The 26,071-nt window shown below is 32.8% G+C and overlaps 4 protein-coding genes across 5 annotated transcripts; 2 read left to right on the top strand and 2 right to left on the bottom strand.

Moving 5' to 3' along the window:
• The first annotated feature begins 1,910 nt into the window (after positions 1 to 1,910).
• Positions 1,911 to 7,048, top strand: LOC105343089 (divergent protein kinase domain 2A). 2 transcript variants are annotated; one of them, XR_010708303.1, is made up of 6 exons: positions 1,911 to 2,045; positions 2,371 to 3,135; positions 3,442 to 3,564; positions 3,714 to 3,891; positions 4,262 to 5,581; positions 5,731 to 7,048. XR_010708303.1 is itself a non-coding variant. In XM_034472364.2 (5 exons), exons 2-5 carry the CDS (start codon positions 2,437 to 2,439, stop codon positions 4,627 to 4,629), a joined length of 1,368 nt encoding a protein of 455 aa, XP_034328255.2. In that variant the 5' UTR covers positions 1,911 to 2,045; positions 2,371 to 2,436; the 3' UTR covers positions 4,630 to 7,048. The 2 variants fall into 2 exon arrangements, 1 of the variants encoding a protein (XP_034328255.2); XM_034472364.2 differs by having other exon boundaries at positions 4,262 to 7,048.
• A 1,275-nt stretch (positions 7,049 to 8,323) lies between these two features.
• On the bottom strand, positions 8,324 to 12,781 carry LOC105343088 (4-hydroxyphenylpyruvate dioxygenase-like protein). The gene is made up of 5 exons (XM_011450274.4): positions 11,918 to 12,781; positions 11,513 to 11,670; positions 11,033 to 11,184; positions 10,622 to 10,746; positions 8,324 to 8,579 (listed from the first exon to the last, which is right to left on the bottom strand). The coding sequence occupies exons 1-5, from the start codon at positions 12,553 to 12,555 to the stop codon at positions 8,417 to 8,419; spliced, it is 1,236 nt and encodes a 411-aa protein (XP_011448576.3). The 5' UTR covers positions 12,556 to 12,781; the 3' UTR covers positions 8,324 to 8,416.
• A 2,004-nt stretch (positions 12,782 to 14,785) lies between these two features.
• LOC109620560 (synaptonemal complex central element protein 1) lies at positions 14,786 to 19,619 on the top strand. The gene is made up of 9 exons (XM_034472367.2): positions 14,786 to 14,927; positions 15,837 to 15,911; positions 16,654 to 16,701; positions 16,802 to 16,856; positions 17,027 to 17,116; positions 17,990 to 18,053; positions 18,571 to 18,637; positions 18,846 to 18,960; positions 19,098 to 19,619. The coding sequence occupies exons 1-9, from the start codon at positions 14,861 to 14,863 to the stop codon at positions 19,198 to 19,200; spliced, it is 684 nt and encodes a 227-aa protein (XP_034328258.2). The 5' UTR covers positions 14,786 to 14,860; the 3' UTR covers positions 19,201 to 19,619.
• On the bottom strand, positions 19,376 to 25,089 carry LOC105343087 (EF-hand domain-containing family member C2). The gene is made up of 10 exons (XM_011450273.4): positions 24,933 to 25,089; positions 24,222 to 24,561; positions 23,743 to 23,966; positions 23,192 to 23,548; positions 22,893 to 23,031; positions 22,442 to 22,750; positions 22,049 to 22,242; positions 21,485 to 21,816; positions 21,047 to 21,139; positions 19,376 to 19,863 (listed from the first exon to the last, which is right to left on the bottom strand). Exons 1-10 carry the CDS (start codon positions 24,972 to 24,974, stop codon positions 19,656 to 19,658), a joined length of 2,238 nt encoding a protein of 745 aa, XP_011448575.2. The 5' UTR covers positions 24,975 to 25,089; the 3' UTR covers positions 19,376 to 19,655.
• Between the last annotated feature and the right edge of the window lie 982 nt (positions 25,090 to 26,071).

Below are 26,071 nucleotides of genomic sequence, written 5' to 3'. Positions count from 1 at the left end.
TTTCAATGAAAATTTACACTTTTTTGTAATATCGTTTCTGAGTTTATCCATGCAAATGTAATATTGTGGAAACAAAAACTAAAGAGCCTCCCGTGATTTAGCGTGAATGTAATGCGCATGCGCAAGGTTGTAAAATCCGAAAATTCCATATGATTTCCGGGTTTTTTAAAGGAATTTTCGTTGATTATTAATTAGAGAAGCTTGATTGAGAAAAAGTAAAAACAAATTGGTAATCTTCGAGTGCTAATAAAGTTTAAAATATATAAAACAAATGGCAGTACTCTTCCGATTTCTCGGTATTAAAGCCAAAAAATTCGGGTCTATTATTTAGATGAGGTGATAATTTTGTTTCGAGCTTTATTGGATTTGACCACGCCCCGACCAAAATGATCAACTCATGATACTCGGTCAAAGAATTATTCCTTATTAGTTAAATAATCAATTTCTGATCAATTATATACTTAATATACCATTTTATCAGAGGAAGAAAACATGCTTGTCTAAAGAAATGAACTTAGTCATCCAGTTATAGTCCCCTTCGTTTGGTTTCATCACGTTTATAAAAATGTCGGACAGGAAAGAAAAATTCACCGTCTGTATGTTAAGTTCTTTTTACCTGGCTTTAAATACATCTTTTGCATGCTGTGTAATTGAATGATCCACTATTTTTTTTAAAAGATGTATCTTCGGTTGCACACCGATGAAAAGCAAACTGCTCTATGTCTAAAATATGTAAAAAATGCTATAAATTTAAATTATTCAAACTGTACCATTTGCACAATTTATATTTTAGCATCCAAACCGGAATAATTTATTTATCCAAACCGTACTACTTCTTTAGCAGATGCATGAAGTTATTGCTATTTTTATACATAATAATGTATTAAAAAGACATTGGTTTGATTTTATTTGGTTAATGTAATGTTTAAAATTAATTTTGGCTGCTTCAGATTTTTAGTATGTGTTATATTATCTACGTAATCTAGAAATAGTTCTTAGCTTTAGCGTTTAAATGACACGTTAACGATTGATTTTCCTATAAATAAGTCGTTTTTATTAACGATGAACAAAAATAAGGCACACTTTTGTCAACTGCAAAACCTTCAGAAAAATATGAATGATTATTACGATATTTTAATTAATATTTACCTCGTTGTCGAGAGAAAAAAAGGACACAACAATCATTGTTTTTGCAATGGATACGCCATTTTCACGTTATCCAAACATGTCACTACCGGCGCGGATACACGACAGTGATGCATCTCCGTACAAACATCTGGAATGTGATGATCTTATATTTTACAAATTAATTCATCTATTTTCATTTTTTGTACAAATCATAAATAGTTATCTGAGGTTTATTTATAGAAATGTACTAAATCCTTGTCTTCTCATGACAGTGCACAAAATTTTTCTTCACATCAAGGCATATTTTTTCTTCTTAACTTTTATCAACTAGTTCCAACATTGACCCAGTCACCAGCAGCAATGTGGCTTATCTACGTCAGAGAACAGATGCATGCTGGGGAATAATGGATTACCTCCATAAACCTTTCACTGAGAGTGTTAAATTGATAAAATCTCTTGATAGAAATAAACAAAAAGGTAACAGATCTCATTTTTAAGTTTCAAAAGGTTTTTAAAATTTATTAAGCAACAATTATTTTTTTCATGTTCACTTCCTTTAAAATACGAACACTGAACATACCCGTCTTATTAATATAAACGGTAAAAAAAAATACACACTTAAAAATTTTGGTACAAACGGAAAATGTTATCCATGATTTAAGAATACTCATGGCAAATAAAAATGTATAACTTTAGTTAGATAAACTTGAGTAAAAAAATATATGTTCAACAAAGTCATCATTTCTTTTTTTATCGGAATGCATACCGTTTTCAATTTGTACATTACTTTTTTTAAAGTCCCTGTCTTTAAAGCGTTTAGTGGAACATATATTCTAACAGTGCTGTAAAGTGTAGTAAAAACTTGTGTCGCATGAATCGTTGGTGTTTCCTGGTAGTTGCCAAAGCAGTGAAAGCTAGTAAGCGTTTTAAAGTCAAATATACATATATATGCAGGTGGACAATATATGACAATTGATTATACAGAGTTTGAATTTTACACTTTCTCTCCAAACTTTGTTAAAAGTAAATTTGCTTATGCAGAATGTCAAAGAGTGTACACTTCACTTGATGAAGATCGTTGATAATTACTATTGATTAGTAATAATTTTAAAACTAACCTGATAATCATCTGACTTTAATGGCATCATTGTTTTGATAAATTTAAAGCACATAATTTGACAAAAAGTACCGAGTAAAATGAGCATGCACATAGTAAAGGAAACTATTCATGTATGTTTTCAGAGCACACTTTCAGTTTGTACGTTCATAGGAATTGATATACCTGCCATGTAGTGCCAATTCTACAGCATGCTGTCTGCAGAAATCAGAAATCGTCGAGCAGGAACAACAAAGCCCTCCATGACCCGTGTGCACTCTATTGTCTCGGACGCCACCTATAGACTGAAAAGGCTTCCTGTGAGGGCCAAGTGTTTTCTAATTTTTGCTGCAATACTGTCATTTTACTTGTATGGAAGTATATTTTTATCTCTTACCAAGAACCACTTAACAGAGGAATCATATTTACAAACAGACAAGTGTCCAGCATGTTTTGGACACAGTATATGCACGGACCTGAAAGATGGCCTAGTGAAAATGAAGGGATGGTCAAGATTGAAATTTCTTGATTTTGTGAATTTAAAGAATGTGCATCTTGGTCATCATGAGGGATTAGACAAACCTGTTATTTTAAAAAAGCTTGCCCATAATGCTGAATGGCAGAACATTGACAACAAAATTTGCACAGATGCTAACAGACCTCTTGGTTGTGATGTGGCAAGGGTTCTTGATAAGATGAAAACTACTAATTCAATTCAGAGAGAAGGATTACAACCCAAACACCTCAAAGATTTAAACTACATGTTTTCCTGTCCTACCTTTAACCTGATTGACAGAATATACAGATATTATAAGGAGAAAGTTTACCCTGAACGTCGTGATGTGATGTTTAGAGATAAGCTACAGATATATGCCACTGCTATGGTTAATCCAGAGCCACTCATACTTCAGGTATTTAAGTTACACAGAGTACTAACATAAAGTATCATAGCACCTATACAAGCACTTTGTAAAGACCTATCATTAAACAGAAAATGTATGTCACCCAAAAAATTCATATTGGTAAATAGTCATTGTTTTGAAATATTTGATTATCTCTGAACACACTCAATTGACCTACTAATTAATTCCCTAAACTTCTAAAACACTTGAAAAGATGATTTATCTGGTTAAATCTGATCTAATGTTTTACTTACAGGTATATTGACTGATGTACTAACAAAATAAGTCATAACAAAACTTTTTCTTGGTATACAGACATTCCCCAAAAATGAAGGTTGGCCATTTCCAGAGTATTTTGGAGCTTGTGGCAGGTTTATTGTAGTGAGTAATGAAGGGGAACCTCTGAACAACTTCTACAATTCTCCTTGGCATAAACGGGTAAGATACTTCTATACATGATCTGTTTTCGAGGGAATTCATAATAATTTTTGTGTTAATTAATTTTCGGCATCCAGAAAAGAAAAAAAATTGTCTGCTTTGCTTTGAAATTGATTTACATGTACCTTAAGCTTGATTTATTTTTTTAGGCTGATTTAGCATACCAGATAATGAAGATTGCAGAAAGACTGACAAACCATGGCAAACCTTATGGTCTGTATTGGACAGATCTTAGTTATGAGAACTTGGTGGTAGATGATGCAGGAAGAGTGACAGTGGTGGATGTAGAAAATGTGGTAGTGGTAGATAGAACAGCTATTCGAAAAGGTTAGTTGGAAATAAAAGTGATTGTTTACTGTAGATTCCTAATTAAATGTGAGGAATTAATATCCATGTAAAATCGTGAGAAGCACCACTCGCAGATTTCAAAAGCTTGCTTTATGACATATGAGAACTGTAAGAAATTAGGATATAAATTCCACGTTTGCAATTTCATATTCTCACAATTTGTTACAAAACGACAGGATCGCTGAACTAGGTACTCGCGTAATATAAGGAATCTACAGTATCACATCAATCAGCATATATAATGAAACCTTTTTATAAAATCAACGAAGTTTCACTGTTTCAGTCATGCTTTGATACCAGTATCTTGAAAACACTAGATATATTCAACACCTATAAATTTTAATTTCAGTGAAACCAAAAGGTTACAATACTTTGTTGGAGTCAAATTTTGATGACTGTGGAGGGAAAAACTGCTTGGTCTTCTCCACTGAAGATCTGTGTACTCACATAGAGTCTGATCACAACTACTTCGCAGCCTGTCGCAATCTCCTCTCCAAATACGCCAACGAAGGGGATCTTGGTATGCCAGACGGTCTTCTCCATGATATGCCCAATTATGCACGGGATGACCATGATCTGGAACACCAGCTGAATGAATGTGTACATCCCACTTCTGCTGAAGGAAGAATCAAAGCTAAACAAAAGATCATGGAAGCACTCGATGTGCTTCGTAATATTAGGGACTCTAAAGATGTAGCAGAGGGGGAGAGAATTTAATCTTCGTGAAGTTTAGTTGTTTACCAAGTATGTAGGTCAACTGTTGAAAAGGAAGGCATATAAAACAAATTTTGATCTCAGAAAACATATACCTGTGATGCATATGTTGTGATTTGGCTGTTTTATTACAGTTATTCTCAGGTTACCATGCATACAAACAATACCTTTATTCTGTTAGTAAGCTATATAGCATTCAAAGATGGACACATTTACTAAAACAAGCTCTAATTTGTACAGTTAAAGTATTCATTTTTATATATTTTCTTCAAAGTTTGATGTCCCTAATATTCCTTCAGTAGTGATATATTCCAAAACAGTTGTATAAAATTTTGTGTTTGTTTGCCTGCCATTTTGTTTCCTAGGTTAAAATTTTCATAATCAAATGTAAACTTGGTTTTCTTATAGATGTTGGTCAAACAACCATTTGATGGTATATTGTATGGCTAATTTTTAAAAGAATTTTTTTCTGCTATTTTTTTTTCCAAACGGTTGATGGTATATTTATTAATGGATTTCGGTGCTTTGTCAACACAAAAAAGTACACATGTACATATATCGGTATATCTACAGAGACACGATGTGGTAGACCAAAGTTGCATAGTAAAGTAGACCTATAGTGCAACACAGTGATATAGACCTTTATGACATAGAGAGGTTGACAATTTAGTAACAGTGAGTAGAGTTCACTGACTATAGAAGTGGTTGATCCATATAGTAACACAGTTAGGAAGACTTTACTGACTAGAATTGGTTTACCTTTAGTAACAGTGAGGTAGACTTTACTGACTAGAATTGGTTTACCTTTAGTAACAGTGAGGTAGACTTTACTGACTAGAATTGGTTTACCTTTAGTAACAGTGAGGTAGACTTTACTGACTAGAATTGGTTTACCTTTAGTAACAGTGAGGTAGACTTTACTGACTAGAATTGGTTTACCTTTAGTAACAGTGAGGTAGACTTTACTAACTAGAATTGGTTGATCCATAGTAACTTAGTATTAAAAGTAGACTGTACAGACTAGAATTGGTTGACGTTTAGAAACAGTGAGGTAGACCTTGCTGACTCAAAGAGGTTAACCTATAGGAACACAGTGAGGTACAGGTAGACTTTACTAACTAGAATTGGTTTACCTTTAGTAACAGTGAGGTAGACTTTACTAACTAGAATTGGTTGATCCATAGTAACTTAGTATTAAAAGTAGACTGTACAGACTAGAATTGGTTGACGTTTAGAAACAGTGAGGTAGACCTTGCTGACTCAAAGAGGTTAACCTATAGGAACACAGTGAGGTACAGGTAGACTTTACTGACACAGTGAGCTAGACTAACAGAGATCAGACAAACATATATAGTGAAATAAACTTTTAGTGACAGTGACTGAAATAGACCTTACTGGTTCAGAAAATAAGACCTTTAGTGAAACTACAATTAAGGAAGGATGTAATGAGGTAAACTTTTTTTCTTGATGTAGGCCTAGTGTGAGGAGGCAGATACACTAAAATATTGCTATAGTCACTGTGAATAACCTTACTGGCACAGAGAAGGAGTCCTTTTAAATAGTGACATAACAATAAAGGAAGGTTTTAGAGACACAGTGATGTAAACTTGTCTGACACAGCACGGTAGACCTAGAACATATAGATTGATGTAGATCATAGGATGACCTATAGTTTTCACGGGTGAAACAATTCAATATTTGTGCAGTCATGCTCTGCTTGTATGAAAAAAAAAAAAGTTTGATGTATTTTATTAAAAGAGGCATCTTCTATACTTGATGTTCAGGTATTAGGCTGTGTAGTAAACTGTATTTGGATTGGTTCTTTTAAATGTTTAGATTTGCATATTGAATTGATTGTTAAGCACATACTGTTCTATTTACACACAATCATAAATGTATGCAAAGAGTGTACTATATTCATTGATAAAAATCATCTCTACGCAAATACTTCTAGTTGAATTACTATTAAGTCTTTGAATCATTGCTACTATTTTCCAATTTTTATAGTTAATTCCATATTGGTTATATTGTTGGTTTATACATTTATACATGTATATTTTGCATCATCCATATTGTTACATATTGTATTTTCTTGGTTTTCTGAGAAGCAAAAATTTGTAATATTCTAGAGTATTGCTATCATACTAATTCCAGAATGACTTAATCAAAATTATATATGGATGTTGATTATCCTAATCATTCGCTACCAGATTAAAAAAAACAGAAAAGATAACAAATCTACTATGAAAATGAAAAAATAACTTAAGAGCTCGCTTGGACAAATTTTGCAAATTATCTAAAACTTTTTCAACATTTCCTTTATGTTTCTACTCAGAAATCTTAAATGTTTTCAAACGAACCATATATAAGTATATGTCATATATAATTGTTAACATGTTTTAATTAAAACTTTACAATATTATCATTATGTACTTGTTTTAATTATATTACATTTTAATCCTATCTACCTAATACTTCTGCAAAAGGTGTTTTTACTTGATATATGTTAAATATGTGTCCAAATGAAATGGTCTCGTATTTTATTTATCAACCTTTATTTATAGTGGTATATGGGACACCTCTTTGTTGTTATATATATCTTATCAAAATAAACAGTAAAATCAAGTACATGTACCTATATTTTTATAATTTATTCTTTTTCAAAATTCTTAACTATCGGTAATATGTAGCTCAATGGGTAAAAATTAGAGCAATAACAACGAATCTGTCACAGGTTCAAGCCTGCTGAGGCAAGGGGCTGTATTATAATTTTTACCTTTTTAAAGAAATTTCAAACATTTTTTTGGTCAAATATTGTATTTTGAAAATTCTAAAACGGTAAAAATATTTTAATTATAATGTAATTTTAGTCACATTTATATCGACAGGTGTCCTATACCACCTTTAGCTCTTAATTGTTCAAAATCAAAGTAACTCGGAGCCAATTAATAGTAATTACTATTTATTAATTGGTGTGCGATTGACCCATGTGCCTTGTTATGAACCATTCCTCCATCTTTGAAAAATATACTCTAGCTTGTTTCATTAATATTTGTGTCAATTTTGTTGATTTAATGAAAATTAGTTTCAAAGAACTTTATTATACAAATATTCACTGAGGTTGAGGGCAACATTGATTAAAATGGCCCCCTTGGGACAAACATTTTGGTATTGTAACATATTGCTGCAATTTTTTTCAGCTACGCAAGTAAATTTTACATTAAGTCCATTTCTTAAAAATCACATCAAAAGGTCTCTGGTAATATTCCCCTCCCTTAGGAATTATGCTACATATGTTCTACTAGTTTTTACTCCTCAATATATACCCAAATCCATTACTGGCTCAGTGAATCAGGAGTGATTTTTTTTAATAAATCGTGGGAATATCTTCTCGATAAATTATTTCTAGCCAGTCAATATTAGAAAAATATTGACCAGTGAGTATTTTTTAAACAAGATAAAATTTAAATTAGAATATTACTATTCGTCTAAAGAAAGTTATATATTGTAGTGAGAATATGCTACTGAATATAACAATACGTATATTAAATATTCCACTTCAATGAAAATTTGATTGTGTGGATCAAATTACCAAAAAATAATCCCACAAAAATGGTACAAGTATTCAATGAATATTGATGAAAACACAGTACAGTAGGTCATGATCTAATAATAAAAAAAAAATGAAGACATAACGTATTGGTAACATAAGGCTGAGACAGCAGAAACATTTATTTTTACTCCATATTTTACATCACATAAATAAATGGTTGTTTATGTCTGGGTAACATCAAGAGCTGGGTTTTGTGTTCTGGGTAAGATACGCCTGGACTGCCCTCCACAGGGCCGTGATATTCCCAGCACCAAAGCCCTGGGCACCAACTCTCTGAATCAGTTCCAAAAAAAATGTTCTTTTACTGAAGATTGGCTTGGTAAATTTTTGGAGTAAGTATCTGCAAATGAAACAATATTAAAATATTAGTACATAAAATATATTGATGATATCCCTACAGTCTGAAACTAGAAATATGTACAAAGGACACAGACTGATTTGACATTTGTATTGCATAAAAAAATAAAATACAAGTAAAATGATACATGACGAATTGAGTACATTTACATAGGTCTTTGTTAAGTACAAACTAGACAACATCGAGAAAGTGACCATCTCAAAGGGCCTTGCCCACATAATGAACAAAGGATGAAAGGAATTTAGGAGAAATTTGTTTTGACCTTGACTTATAGCTTAGAAATTTTCCAGCTGGCATTGAACTTCTAATTCAACCACATTTCAATTTGCATACAGAGATTTTTGTTCAATCGAAGCAAGATTAAGTAAATGAGATAAAACCTATGGTCTCAAAGTGATTATAAAGACTTTTTAGAGATCCGCTATGACCTTCACATGGATTTGGTTCAAGGTCACTGCACGCCATTAACCAAAAAGCTGTGTTTAAGTGAAGTATTAACCAAATAAGGCTAAGTGATGAGTATATATTTGCTCTTTAAAAAAGATTATTGTGTGATCCGATATGACCTTGATACTTGCCCTACAAACATCATTGAAAATCACTGCATACCCTTCGATCAAAGACAACATGTGGGGGAATTATGAGCCAGACTTAAGCAAAGGGAGAGAAATATGCTTTGAACAACGATTTTTCATTTCATTCTGCTATGACCTTCACTTCTGACCTTGAAAATTGGTTCAAGGTTACTACACACCTTTTACTTAAGAGCTCTGGTTATGTGAAGTATGAGCCAAATAAGGTTAAGTGGAATATATACTCTGAAAAAAGGATTTTTGTGCAGTCTGAGATATGACCTTGACCCTACAAACTTCATTCAAGATCACTGCACATCATTTGACCATAAGCACTCTGTGAGTGAAGTATGAGCCAGATTGAACCAAAAGAGAAAAAATATGCTCCAGACAAACGATCTTGGTTGGACAGACAGATGGTAAGAAAAAAGATGGATGAACAGATGGACAGAGAGACTGATCACTATAAAGTGCCTGTAGAGTGAGGCCTTCTTAATATATATTTACATTCCACATATGTTTTGCTTGTAAAGTGTGTTGAAAGCTACAGCAGTTATAACACTGTAATGCACACAGGGTACTCAAAGGTTAAAATGACGAGTTTTATTATGATGTCAAAAACGTTGAACGCTGTTAACTGCAACGTCACAAGCGAAAATCAAAGTTCATGCTTGCGGCTGTTACTGTGGCTCTTCCATTAATATGAACTTACCCTTAGAATAAGATAGGAATTTTAAGGTATAAATCACATTTTCAGACAAGGCATGAAGTTAAAATAATGTAAATATAAGCATTAAATTTTTAGAAGTATACAGTCTCATAACTGCAGCGATGCTTGCATACAAATTTTAATATCGCGTGTTACTCAATTTGTATGCACACACCGCTGCAGTTATGAGACTGTATACTTCAAAAAATCATGATTCAATGCTGTAATAACAACATATTTTAGACTTAGGTAAATGCTAAAATGTGATGATAAAGTCTAGGTAACTGGGGAGGTCAAGGTCAATTTAAAACGACATGGTTAAATTGTTCTAAAAAGCTTTTAATTTTTTATTCTCCTAATAATTATTGCTCTATATAGGACTTGAAAGGTTATTTATTCATGAGATACTCTTTATCGGGAACTATATGAGATTCTTTTCTCAAGGTGTTTCATTCTAATAGTGATGTACATTAAAGATGTGTTACATTCTATGAAGATAGTACATGTACACATGAAGTTGTACACCAAATGGAGGATATCAAATCTGCAAATAGTTAAGGAGGCAGGTAAGTGGAAATATTAAAATGAACTGAGATTTATATCAATTCTATGTAAAACATATAAAAATTCTCTTTTTTTAATGAGGTATAATTTATAATACTCCATGTATATATAGTATTACTTCCCTCCGATGTATTTTCTACTCTTGTATTATCACTTAAATATAAACTGAGGATCTTTACCTATGGTTTTCACACTGGTTTTTGGAGTCCTCATCAACATCTGCTTCAGTGTCCAGTAATACGCCACAGGACATAAGATCTTCCACATTAAATCCAACCTTCTTCATCTCTGAGAGTTTCTGTTCCTTTAAAAATAGGATGTGGTTGTACAGTAAAAATGCTATAGCTTTAATCTACAAGTCTTATAATTTCCAATACTGATTTTGAATGTTAGAGTATATTTGATTTAGCATATTTCTGAATGTACCTACTGGTATTTAAAAACTTATATGCATGCTATTTAATAATGTACTTGATTCAGGAGTAGACTTTACTTTCTGCCAAAAAACCCACTAAAATAGTGTACCAGGCAAATGTACATAATGATTGTAATATGTTTAGAGCAATACATATATATATATATATGCTTACATCTTCATAATATGCTTGTGGTGTTTGGACAAATTGGGCACCACTTTGTTTGAAGGTGGCAACAGTTGACATAATATCTGGAGTATAGAGTCCCATATGCTGCACCCCCGGGCCACCATGGTCCTCCAGGAATATGTCCACTTGGTTGGCACCTAAAATAAAAATTTACTCTGTGTGCAAATTCTTTGAATGACATTATTATTTGAAAGCATATATTTATGTCACATAATGACATGAACTTTTATGTCAAATTTAAATTTTATTCAAGTAAATATGCCAACAATAAATAAGATTCTCAAGAAATGCCACAATAATAATTCCTTTTATTCAAATCAAAGAAGTATTCAAGTATGCCATTTCCCCAGAGTAAACTACACACTAGTACTAATCTTACTTGGAAAGCGTTCATAAGAATAAATGTTTCAATGACAATCAGACATTAGTAGATAAATGGTTTTAATGCATGCATGGTGACATTACCTTGACCTTTTAGAGACTCAACAAGGACAAATCTAATGGATTCCTGACTATTCCCTGATGTAAGTCCTGTCTCGGAACACTTCCAGTACTCCATGGCTTTCATTCTCATTCCTATACCTGTATCACTTATCAAAAATCCATCATCTTCATCCTCATTGCTGGAAATAAAGAGCAGAATTAATTAAGATTCATCTGAGATGATTTTTCCCTTTTAAGAAATAGCAGACTCAAAACAGATTCTATCATGCACAAATCAATTTTCTTGTCTTTTGGAATATTTCTATCTGCGCTGCTTACCGTACTAGGAATTAAGTTTTCTAGAAATTACCATACAAATATATACATTGCAAACTTTAAAGTACAGTAGATTTATTGTTGATTGTCGAGATTGAAAAACTTTCTTGCCTGTTGATAAAAAACCTCTTCATGTGGAAGCATTTTTCATACCACTTCAATACTTGAGGGGTGGATCCTTGATCACAGACAAAGGCAATATGATCTATATGGGTCACTACACCACAGTTTATGTTGGTTTCAATAAAATTGTTCTCAGCAGTTGTAAATCCAGGCAGAAAATTACCAGCATAACTATCGTAACAAAGCAGTGTATGATATACATTTCCAATACAAGATTTAACGACAGCTATATCTACCTGTCCATGCTCATCTTTAATACTGACGGGTGATGTAACTACCCCCCCTCCCCCTTCTATCACATTGTTAATAACTTTCTGCAAATCTGTCACCTTAAGAGCGATGTTAAACACAGAGTCACCATCAAGGGGTTTGTTGCTACTAGAACTCCACCATTTGTTAAACAGCGGATCGTTGTGGGTATCCTTATTCTCTTCATTCCTTTCAAGGTGACATTTTGGTTCTGTTACCAGAATCGCGGCTTTCCCGGCCTTTACAACCCATTGCTCACAATAAGCTCGCGATCGCTGCGCAATACATTTGAATCCATATATTCTTTTGAATAAAGCTACAATAGCAGGTCCGTTTGTTGTTCCTATTTCGACATGATGTAACGATCCTGTCTCCATCACTGCATCAACAGCTGACAGTACGCAAAAAGCCGGTTTTGTTTTCAACGATGGTTTAAATTGTTTTTAAAGGTTTAGTTTTGACGAAAACTTTCTAAAGAATCATTTTTCGTTTACTAATCACGCATTTCCATTTATGAATTGCGTTACGCAAACATTTCGATGTTTGAATCATGACTTTGTGTTGACATCCACTACATGCTTTGATCTTGATCACCTAAACTCTTACCATAATGAAATATAAATGTCGAACCCGATTGTAACATTTTAAATCCGGCCCCTTTTTTTTCTCCAAGACCTTTATTTTTAGGACATATTTTATCAATATATCAATTTAGATTATCACTAAGATTATTGAAAAATAATTACTTTAACTATTTGTACCTAAAAAACGAGAAAGGGGACCCATGTATACAGAAAAAAAATATTTGAGCAAATAACACAAGCACCTGACGTCATATATTTTTCTCATAATGAATGCCACTAAGATGAAGGGTATCATGTGCTCAAATTTACTGCCGAAATGCTTTTGTGCATGTGCTAAAATCAGGCACGTATATTGCATCGGGGTAGGGTGGTAACTTTTTGGGGACCATGTGAACAAATGAAGTAAAATACTGAAAATATTAAAAGTGAAATTGAAGCGTCTTAGGTGTACTACGCTTAACCCCAGGCGGATTAGGTATTCTCTTTTGAGAATTGGACAGGCAAATAGCCTTTGCTGTATGATGTAGGCTATGCCTGTCCACTTCTCAAAATAGAATAGCGGATTGTAATTTTCATGGGAATTTGCCCTTTTTTTCTTCTTTTTTTTATGCGGTGCCTGTAAATATTATATAAGCTCTGGCGTCGAATATTTAGTCATTTGATGCGCAACATGGAAACCAGAGACATAATCTCCGATGGAAATACATCTGTAACTAGCACAACAGACAATTCACATTTAGAGGAAAATTAAAACCATTTGTGTAATTGGTGTTAATAATTTCATTTTAACAAATAAGTAGGAAATCTTAGAGAAAAAAATAATTGCAGGGGTCTCAAAATGGGGGCATGCAAATTTGTTGTCCATGAAGTCCGCTTGAAGACGGGAGTAAAAAAGCTGAATGTAGACATACATGTATAGGGTTTGATAAAATTGTTTAATCAGAAGAATAAACATATTAATCCGTTTACAATGTACTTACGATAGAGTACATTAACCTAAATTCTGATCAGGATAATTATGAAAGTATAAAACTTTTCCGAAGTAGAAAACAAACCTGCGGGATAATCGGATTAAGGACAGTGTAAACAACCAGGATATTCATCTATCTAGGGAAGTCGATACAGGAACAGTTAATGAACGTTGCTAAAATTTATACTAACATTAAATCAAATTTTGAATAAGACTAGGACGTTGGTTTAAAGACTCTAAAAATCTATGTTATGTTATATTACAAATTATGTTGTGCATTTTCAGGATTTTGTCACAATTTATTATCGAATTTTTAGCGCAATTTATTATAGAACTTGTTTACTTGAATTTAATTTGTTTATTCTGTATTTTTTTACTTGCTACAATATAAAAGACGTCCCACAGCACTCTTTGTAAGAGCCACACTACGATCCTCTATACGATCTGGACATTAAATTTACCAAATAAAATCCTTAAAAACGTTTTTCTCTTGTTTGCTTACACCTGTTAATCTGAAATATACGAACAATTATTTAATATTTCATTTATCCACTCAGTCTGGTGAATATTTATTTTTCTTAAAATTGATTTATATTTCCTTGCTAGCAGTTGGCAATAATTATAAGCAGTCAGCAATTGGCTGTCGTATATGGATTCCATACATATACATGTACCAAGTATATGAAAGCAATCTTTTATTTTTATTTTTCGAAAATGTTAATGGAAAAGCGACTTGTTTTCCAAAGGTAGTGAAATATTCTGGTAATTTGGTGCGTGAATGGGACAAATTTTTACATAGAACACCAAAAATTAGGGGTTTTTATTCAATTAAATTGATTTGATACAACACGTGGTAAGAATCACAAAAAAATGAAGACGAATAAATATTTCAATGAAAATTATCGTAATGTTCGTCTGAGAAATAATTGCATACTGCTAGCGAGCAATTAGATCTACATTTGAGATGGTTACCTAAAAAGACTATGAACTCATTTTTTACAGAAACACCTTCGACAGGGTTGGTGATGTTGGTGAAATTCCATCGAGATCGACAACCATTCAAATATTAATCGGAATCGTGATTTCCTTTATTTACATACTGTATCGTCTGTTTATTTACAAAGACCAATGGCTGGAAATAGTTCGACTTTCCGTGTAGATTTGCTGTTACATAGTCTGAAAGAAATACAGCAAGGTTTTGAAAATGATTTCTTATCATAAATTGTTAATTTGATTTTTTTTATCATATTTGCCCTTTGGTTACATAGCTTAGTTGCCATTGGATTCGTTGTTTGTTTGTCTTGAATATACGATATACCATATATGTACATTTGTTTACCAATTTATAATTCCCAATCCTCAAGTTGTCTACTGTAGATCACTTTTATTATTCAAGAAATGTTTTGCCTTGAAAAAGACTAACGTAACGTAACTTTAATTATTTGCGGAATACATGTATGATACATTCGCGAAATTGTAACCGGGAGGTTTGTGCATTGTTTTCTATTATAGGTTGGCTGTGAGAGTTCTTTTAGTGAGATCTTTATTTTGGGCGAGAAAAAGATTGGACAAAATTACGCGAAAATAACGTAAAGCATGTAAAATATACCAACAGTATCTAATGTTGAATTGAAAACATTAACGTTATCTGTACAAGGATACATTTCAAAGTTATCAGTTACAATGATTCCTAAATCTTGACTAAATTGATTTTTTAAAATATATAAATTACTTCGCCAAACATTGATTTCGTTGATTGGGGGCTGGGCAAATGGGGGTATAATTTACCTTAATTGGTTGATTTTCAAAAATAGGGGGGGGGGGGAGTATTCCATTTCTTTACAACATTGTAAGTATATCATCATTTAGTTGAAATTAGATGCCTCTTAAATTGTCTGAGAGTTTTTTAGTCGTAGAATTTATTATTTGTAAAAAGTCCATAGGCTCGCCAAGGACCCCCCCCCCCCCCCGGGTCATATGACCCTGTTAACTGCTTATATACAATAACTGTATAAAATACTGGCATATATATCTAAATTTTATCTTAGACAAACTTATTTATTTTTCAAATGAGAATAAATCAAATTATAGACTTTCTGTTTAGAAAAAAACTGCCTGGAACATAAGCTGGCCGAGAGAAGAAGTCGGAGGAGAGAATTGGAAAATCTACTAGACATAGGTAAGATGAACATAGTACAAGTATCGTAGATCTACAGAGATACATTTGTACATTTGATATGTTGGGACGAACAATCTTTAAATTTTACGTACGAAAGACTTTTGCGAGTACTTATTGAGTTTTACATGTACTAATAGGCAATTTAGTATTAACTACACAGGTTGTTGCGCTAAATTTTCATATATATAAGTTCATAAATCTGAATCCGTTTAAGCTGTGAATTTGAAGGGAAAAAAAATAAACAATTAAACGCACAAATTTAATACTATTTTGATTCGATCTTTAGTTTAAATAATTTATCATTAAAATCCCTAAATCGTGATAACCTTTAGTATACATGTAGTGAATTGTGTATAATTCTTTGGGTATTATGAGGTCATTAAATACGGTCGGGCGTGATCAAATCCAATAACGCTTTAAGGGCTTTATGATAGATTTAATCACACCCAACCGTTTTTGGTCACTTCATAAAATTCAAAGAATAATTCCTTATTACATTTATATAGTTTTTGTTTAACAAAATTATAGACTTTTGATGTTTTTCATTTTGAATAATTATGCAAAGCCCCGTTTGTGGCATAACAGCTCGTCAATTGCGTCATTGATATAATGCATAAATTAACTATATGTTACAAATTTGATTCGTAGTTTTATCACACTCAAAGACACTGGAAAATGTCAATATAAAGATTTAAGATATCAAAAATCATCTAATAACTTGATTTGCTGAATCTTTTTTCAGAGAACAATAAATTCACTCAGATGAAGGAAGGTCATGAAAAATTACAAGGTACGTTATATTTTATGACAAACCAGTGCAAGTAGTATTTTGTGATATGTTTAGGGAAACTGAGGAACAAAAAGCTTAAAAATCTCATTATTATATTTAGAAACAATGAAGGTTGCTCAGTTAAAAGAGACACAGACACAGTCAATGGCAAATAGGTAACAAACAGACGAAAATCATACACATCACAAAATGTGTATGTGTATAGCTTAATTTAATGTACAAGTGAGTTTATGTAAATCACACACAATGCAAATAACAAATCTGGACCGTTGAGAAGGCAGTTTTGTTAAGTAAGCATCTTGGTGATCGATGTTTTGAATTTCAGACTAGAAGAATCCAATCAACAAAAGAGAAAGAACATTGATGAATTGAACAGAAAATTGTCAGCAGAAAAAGAGAAACAGCTGCAGAATGTGTGAGGAAATGAGATTTAATTAATATATCCAAAGCTAAAAGATGGGGAGGGGATATTTGTTTTTAACCGTCAACCCGTTTTGTTTTGTGTTAGGTTTTTGTTTTGTCAGCGCAACTCCGTTTAATCCTCTCCACCAAATTTCATTAAAAACTTAAAAGGACAAAATGAGTAGATGTGCTTATATCTATAGGAAAAAGAATATTTTATTTTTCTTGGGAATTTTCTCATGAATGTGGACTTCCAAGTTTGGCTATTATTGAATTTTTCTTTGCAACAGAATTTCCCGGAACTTTGTTGTTTATAAGGACCGAGTGTGTAATTTGTATATTACAGATGATCCGATTCCATTACATTTCTGTGATTCTTTTCATAGTTTGTCAGCGCAACGTAAACTCTTATAAAACCACTGAATATAATTTCTTGAGACAACTATGTGCTAGTAAGCATTTATACGGGAAATTCAAATTCCGTTATTTTCACGTGAATTTTGCTTTTGGAATAGTAGAATATGTGTACAACATAGACAGTTTGTCAACGAAACAACTGAATAACTTTGTAGTTAATACATATACATGTAATACTAGGTGGCGTGGGGTGTGCGAACTTTTACAATTTTTTCTTTCATTTTTTTCTGGAAAGCAGGAGTAAACAGTTATTTTTCTTAGCAGAAAATAAATCTCTGTGAAAAACAGCATTATTGATCATTACAGTAATTGCAATTTACATGTAGAGTTATAAGTTTCAAGTTCCATCCATCTGATTAATGCAGGATTTTTCGTTAATTTTGTATGGAAGAAAAAAATCTACACTAGCACTGCCTCTTGTTTAAAAAGGTTATGCTCTTTTGATAAAAACGTAAATCTTATATTACAGAGAAAACTTCGAGAAGGAGTTAGCCGACATTGCCAATCAGCTCATGAATGCTAGAACATTTTATGTGAGTTTTTAATCGAAAAAGAATATTGAATTTTCAACATAACAAAAAAAACCCACTTTTGAACTATTAAATTTCTTTTGTGTTTATTTTTAACTCAAAAAGAGTTTATTTCATTTATGTATTTTTAAGAAGTAACTTACAAGTAGTATTCTTTTTTATGCTGCAGTCCAATACAGCTGTGCGCGTTTGAATTGTTTGATATATTGTCTAAACTTAAGATTGTGACTATATACACCTCACGTGACTGTAGATGTCAGATGTTGTTGTTTGTACTGTACATGAGTTTTTGAAACATAATTGTCTATAAAACAAATTAGCATGTTTGGGAAGGCTGTTGGATAATTAATATTTATAATTGTGAAAACATAAACTAAGTTCTGAATTTTGTCATTTAAACTGGAGAGAGACAGTGAATATAGTTTATGAAAGAAATATTTACATCTGACAATTATGGCACCGGTTTCTCTGTATAAGAACACTTTATGAATCTGACGGTTCATAATTAATCCCATTGCAGGATGACTCCTCTTTGAACAAAGGAATTAGTGAGACAGAATTTTACAAATCTGAATTACAGAACAAAGGTACCCATTTAGACTCTATGTTTAATAAATCTTTAAGTTGCTCATTGTAGCTTGACTCTATAAAATGTTTCAAAAATCTTAACTTATTTTGATTAAGGGGTAACTTGTTTATTTTTTTTTTTTGGGGGGGGGGGGGGGTTAATATTTATAATAATCATTTTTACAAAAGACATAATGACTTTTCTGTGTTTTTTTAAAATTCATTCAGTGGAAAACTGTCAACAAGAACATTTGGACCTCCAGCAACGACTTCAGACCTTGTCAATTAACGACAGAATTACAGACCTACCAGATATTCCATTGGAACTACGAAAAGAAATTTGGTATGCATCATTACTCTTCCTTATATATACTTGTCAGTACTATTAATTACACATAAGAGGAAAACCCCAAAACTAGTTAGCTGTATTTTAACCTTTGATAGAGGATTTGTTCTTGAATTTGATAATATTTTTTTCAGGGCTTTGTTTAAGGATGAAAATACTGATGCTAAAGATCTCTTGAAAAGGAAAAAAGAATCACTACAACAAATCAGTCAGAAGTTGACAAGTTTGAAAGCATAAATTTTATCCTATTTCCAGAGAATCGAGTTCAATACTATATTGGACGTGCAAAGTGACTGTTGTGATTCATTTGTACATATTTTTTCCGCCCTTCAATGGTTAGTCATTAATTTGTATCGATGCAGTCATCAATAGTATTGGAGGACCTAGTTGAATGACAAGTTAAAATACGTACTACATGATTACTCTTTTTATTCACTTTTAAAATGTATTCATTATATACAAAAACTTCATAAACACAGTTCTGTGCTGTTTTCAATGTTATACTGTTAAAACGTTTCTTTGGACGGATTTTTCATCCTTTTCTCAACACAATAAATATATCCAGAAAATTTTGTTTTCTGTTATGTTTATAAAAAAAAAAACTCCCTGTATTCAGGGCACATTGATAATTATTTATCATTTAACAAGTCTTGTATCACAGTTAAATTGAATAAACTCCTAGCACTTTGTCTCTATGATGAAGACTTTCCCTTTCCAAAGCAATCATCTAGGAGATTCTGATAGTTAATCATGGACACACTTCCTTTTCCTTGTTGTGTACCGACCCAGTTGGGATCAGAGGAGGGTTCATATTGCATGGGGGGCACAGGGCAGTCCCTCCAGTTCATCTGACTGATCAGGTTCTTGTAGGCTACCTCACCTTTCTCTGTGGCAACAGACCTGAAGAAAGCATCAAATAGTTTAGTGAATCAGATAGCTCAGCTATGAATAAGCAACTCTTGCTACAATATTTGGTCATTATATGTTCACTATATTGGTATTATATAGGTGTAAGTTGTATTATGATTTTTTGGATAAAGGTTATTAAGTTTTAGTATAGCCTGCAGTTTTGTTGGAAATAGAATCAAAATTGCAAACTTTAATGCTGGCTTTTTGCTTTTATCCATTCCTTGTGGCTCAAAAAGGTCAATTGTTTTTCAGACCCTGCCCCCCTTTTTTTTTTTAAATTCAAATTTCTGTTAAATTGTAGCAATTAGATGACTAAGTTTCAGATATTTTTTTAACCTTATATAATCACAGGTATTTGTTCATGTATTATAAGAATTTTTGTACAGATTTTTAATGATAAATCTGCAATGCATGATTGTCATATAATACATATAAAAAGATAGAAATCTGTGTACATGGGGTAAAGAATAGCTTAATTAATTCATCTACAGTTCTCCTGTTGAGTTCTAAACACATGCAAATCATGATAATATTAAAAGTGGAAGGAGTTTTTCTTGGTAAAATCCAATTTTTACATTTTTTAGAAAGAGAATTGCATGATTTTATGATCAAAGTCAGAAAGAAGGATCTTTTTTCACTACAGCTAGATACATGTACTGGTATGACTTGTGTACATATATCTTCTATAAAAGAGAACTGGTTAAACTAAATACAGATGTAATACCCATAGTTATACTCAAACTCCATTTCAAAAGAGATCAATGTTTGGGAATAATGGATAACCATATATGAAATCCTATAAAGAAATTGAGTGGCATTTGCAAACACTATATATGAATATACAAGCATAAAGTTACAAGATAACAGATAAAAGCAATGCCACTGGGTCTATCTATTACAAACAACTGTTAAACATCTGACTTTTTTGTATTTTTTTTTTTTAATTACTACTTTTTACCATTTACATGCACTTTTAACCATGCATATAAATTTATGCCAATCAACTTTTATATGAGTTAACATCATGCATGTGAAGATGAAAATTTTCTATGTCTGCAATTAGTGTTAACAAAATTAACGCACTGGTAAATAATGTAGACCCAGAGACATTACTTTTTAGTTTAATTAAGTACATCAAGCCAGAAGTATTTATACATCCATAAGTAGGACTTACATTGACAATGCAGCTCTCAGGAGGTCATCAGGGAGGGGCACATTGTGAGCACGGAAAATAGTCCTGACAATTTCCCCGTCCAAAAGGCCTTGTCTGTAACAAAGAGGTAAATTATAAATTACGTATACAACTCTACTTGTCAATTTTTTATGTAAACAATCTGTTTTTCATTGATATTTATTTATACTAGCATACTTAAAACATATCATAAATATATAGATTCTATGCAAAAAAAAATTGTAAGTTATTGCAAACCTCATCTCTGAGATTTTTTCTTCTTATGAGTCTATGTTATCATGACTGGATCACTAAATTTGTTATAGTTTTTCATTAATATTTATAAAAGAAATAATTGTTGCAAATAAAAGATTATTTGCAGTATCATATTACAAAAGTTTGGAGATCAGTAAGAGTCCTCTAATGATTTGAATAACCTACTTGTCTTTATCATTCTGCATGCAGTCCTCCAACAACTTGCCGAATCCCTCGTAGTTTCTCTTTCTAAGTTGCTCCTGTACAATGGCAACCAGTTTCTGGGAGTCAATGGCATCCTCCTGTGTCCTCTGACTGTAGTGGCGGGCCACGGTCATGATCTCTTGATCGCTGATGTTGGGGTCAACTTGACGGAGGAGGGACACCAGCTGGTCGTAGCCTAGGCAACCAAGACCATTAGGATCGTTCTTCATAAAGAAGGAGCGGATCTCGTCTTGATTGCTGCCAACTGCACTGACTAACTTTTGCAAAATGGCATTGATATTGGCTTTGGAATACTGCAAACAGAAATAATAATTGTTTATGCATTGACTTACACAATACTGATAGTCAGATAGTATATTCAAGAGTGTCAGAGGGTAATGATGTATATATTGAGTGATTTCAGTTAAAAAACTATAAATAAATATTGAACTTGTCAGTTTTCAGAATTGCTGCACTTAATTTTACTGAAAAATGCTACTTTTTAAAAGCAAATTTTTATAAAAATAAAAAATATTCTAGACTTACGCCAGGATTCTGTTCCATATATCTAAAGGCATATTCATCAGCATCAATGAGGACAAAAATGTGGCTGTTAAAGTTGACACAAGCACCCACAAAGAGGTCATTTGACAGATAGTACTGGGACATGTCTGTGCTGTAAGGTTGCTGGTTTGGCTTCTTGATTCTTGACCTCTCCAAGAATTTGCCACCAATGATTCCTAAAAAAAGGGAAATAACTCTTTAGCATCCAAATAAACAGAAGTCAATTTTTGATTCTAATGAGTTAAAAGTTTTTCAATAAAGTACTAGTACTGGAATTTAACTGAAATTTTCTGTGCAATAAAAAAAACCAAATCAAATTTTTGTAAATTGTTGTTTTGGAAGAGAAAATAATATATCGGATAGAATTGTATATACCTGAGTTTCTGACAGGAGGCTCGAAAACTGAGATGGTGTCATCAGACAGATAGTAAGAAATGATGAAGCGGCGCTCCTGGTCGATAGGTTTGGTGGTGTTCATGCGAGCCAAGAAACGCAGAACATTGCTGTCCAGCCCACGTCTGTCCTTCTCCATAAACTTGATGAAGTCCCTCTTCGGTGGTTTTGGGAGGAGACCCATGCAGGAGCAGAGTGAATCTTCTTCACTGCCCCATCCATTGTATGGTGGGAACTGGCGGGGTGGGTTTCCAGCTTGGTTCTTTTTGTATTGGACAGATGAGAAATTCTCTAAAAAGTTTAATTTAACATTTTAAATATTCATGCCTAAATTAAATTTGCTCTCTCTCTCTCTCTCTCTCTCTCTCTTTCTCTTTTCAACATACAATTTGATGATAAAAACAGTTATAAGAATTTGGGAGATTTTACTTACCAATTCCATACTTTGTATGATAATATTCCTTTGTGAATTCATCAGCATCACAGATAAGAAGTTTCCTTCCCCAGACATTGATTACAGCTCCCAGTGTGAGATCACTGTCCCTGTAGAAATCTGTGTTCACAGCCCCAGTCTAAAAAGAAATTTGCATTTTTTTTCAAATGAACTCAAGATTTGAAATTTTATCATAACCATGTATATGTGCTTCTGTCACTAGCTATGCATGCAGCATTACTTTGGGAGAATAGTATAGAAATGAATGTACATATACATGTATTACATATGTAACTTACCTTTAAGCTATCCAAGATGTATCGGCCTCCATGTCCTGTTGGACCAAATACATTAAGTACAGTTCTATCTGTGATCTCTCCCGGCTGCCTGAGGGATTCAATGTTCTTTGGAAGCTTGCCTCGTCTCAGGAACATTGGTGCAGCATCTCTGCCGGAATTGGCAGGAATGACTTCTCGGATCTCAATTGTGTCATCAGCCAAGAAGTAATGAAGCACCATTTCACGAGGATCTCCAAACATATTGTCCGTGTCATCCCAGTAGCAGAAGAATCGTAGGACATGGCGATCATGATCCAAGAACTGCTTCAGGGTGTCATGTTTTTCATATGGTCTGAGTGGTTGCATGCTCTCATCCATCTAAAAAGTATGTATATAATTAAATACTATGAGAAATGAATAAAACCTCATAAGCTAAGAATTGATGGAAAACAATTCTGCTTTGATTTTAACTTTCTTTGATTCAGCTTACATTTTCCTTAATCTACACTTATTTAAGATACCAGCCATAAAGAATCATTTATACAATGTATTCAAGCCCAGATTTAACTTACAGCTTTTCTGTATTTGGTGTATGGATTCTCTGGTTTATTCTCAATATCATTGACTCGGACTCCCATTTTTCTAAGGAAGTTCTTTGTGAAGTCATCAGCATTGGTGAGCTTGAAAACTTTGGAGTAGAGGTTAATTTCACAGCCAATATTGAAGTCCTCTGCTGTGTAGTATTCATCATCATTAGGAGCAGGTTTAGGGATTCTGTGTCTCCTGATCAGTGTACCTGTTGTATTCAAACATACATCATCATTGTTTAAAGATTTATTGCACTTCATTATATAGACATAACATTTTCTAAGCTTCAATTTCATTAAAGAGGCTGGATGGTCAACAAAATACCCATCAGATCTAAGAGTTTTGATATGAAATTTTCAGCCTAAACTAATGATTTAGTTACAAAAATATCATATGTTTAAGCTTAGCTACAGCTATCCAGCCCTCTTCAAGACATATAAATGACTCTTGTTTAAGTACTTACCTTGAGGTACTCCACTGTTCTTTTCCCTTGGTTCAATGACCTGAATAGAGTCATCTTCCAAATAGAAATAGACTTTTACGTTGCGGACCCTGTATTGCTCCTCGCGCTTCTCGTGCACAGCTTCTTGAAAGTATGCATCAAAACACAAAACCTGTCTGTCAAAAGCCACCCAGGCAGGTAAGTTACTTCCCTCTCCCTTAGGAAAGACTGTGTTTTGTGGTCTAACTTTCTGTCCTCTGAGCAATTCACCACCTATACCTGGCTTATCATTGCCGACCAGCATAGATACTTCATTTTTGTAGTCAAAGTGGTGTGATTTATGGTATTTTGTTTTACCAAGCTGAAAAGCAAATAAATCATCTAAATACATACAATAAGTTTAATTCTTTTATTGATAAATTTAATAGAAATTCAACACAATTATGTTTGGTAGCATCAGGTTTCAATTTTTCAAAATTACATTAATTTAATACATTGAACTTCTTTTAAGTGTGTTGTTTGATCAATCTGATTGATAGCATCAGTATTTCCATTTTCTGATATTATTTAGCTTCAAACGATCATCATATTTAAGCTCATATTGCAGAGCACATACCATACTGACATAGACATGATAGTCAGTGCATTTGCTAAAATGTTGCTTATTTAATAACATTTATCCACATAATTCTCAATTATCTGAAGAAATATAAGGTAAAATGAAATACTTACACTGTTGTTAAATGAGTTTCCCGGGAGAAACGGCAATGCCATTGTTATTTTGTATGTCTTTCCCCGGTTGTACACTACCACCTCAACATTGACTGAAACCAACACAGTGTAGCGTTTACGTGGTTACCAAGGAACACGACCTAGCAATGCCCTTCCGCAGAAATAAATTAAAAAATAATTGCATCTAAATAAATAAATTAACACAACAGAAGCACGTTTTATGATCAAATTTAATTTTTAAAGAATATATTTCTCAGAAAAAAATTAGTTTTTGTAAATATAGAGATATTTAACATTTATGAGACAGACTACTCCGCGTACTATTTCTAGGAGGAGGTAACTCCATTTCTCGCTTCCGTTGAAAATAATATTGCAATGGTCACCGATATCATAACTATGGAGGTATTATAGTAGTGTAATCTACTATCTTAGCACCAGCCTTAGCACCATCTTCATTGCGCATGCGCCAAATTCTGTTTACTTTCCGCTTTCATTTTACGTTAACCTTACTAGACATCCTGTGTATTAATGCCATAAATTCACCGCTGATATATATACTTATAATTAAGCGTATACTTTTTTTTTATTGAAAAGGAAGGTATTGGTGTATCTGTGAATCTCAGTTTGACATGTCGGTTTCACCTGGAAATGTTGCAAGCAGAACAAAAATGATTTGTAACTAAGGTATACAGGTAAAATATTTCGTATACTATGAATGAAATATTTTTAGATTAGGCCTACTACATGGCAAATTTTATATCGCATCCTATATTAGCCCGAGGTTGCTGTATATCATTAAATCATCATACCAGCCCTCGATCTTGACGTCTCGGGGGGAGGGGGGTATATGGCACGCCAAATTAATAAAAATAAGCTAATCATAGTTTCACAGTCGATAAACTAGGTTTAACGGTTATGAATTTATTATAGTTTATGGACAGAAAACTATTATTAATGACGAAAATTTGTAATTCACATCTGTAAACCATATAGTTATAATGGGATCATCTATGTTTCAGAGGGGTTATATATATATTATATAAACTTACAGTATAACACTGGAAACAGCCATTTGTGATTGCAAAACATGGTTTATCTGATAAGTGTAAAACTATGATTAACAACTCTTAACAAATGCA

The sequence above is a fragment of the Magallana gigas genome, chromosome 8 (assembly GCF_963853765.1).
Source record: "Magallana gigas chromosome 8, xbMagGiga1.1, whole genome shotgun sequence".
NCBI classification, from domain to species: Eukaryota; Metazoa; Mollusca; class Bivalvia; order Ostreida; family Ostreidae; genus Magallana; species Magallana gigas.
The sequence above is the reverse complement of the archived record's forward strand: the minus strand, read 5'-3'. Positions and strand labels throughout refer to the sequence as shown.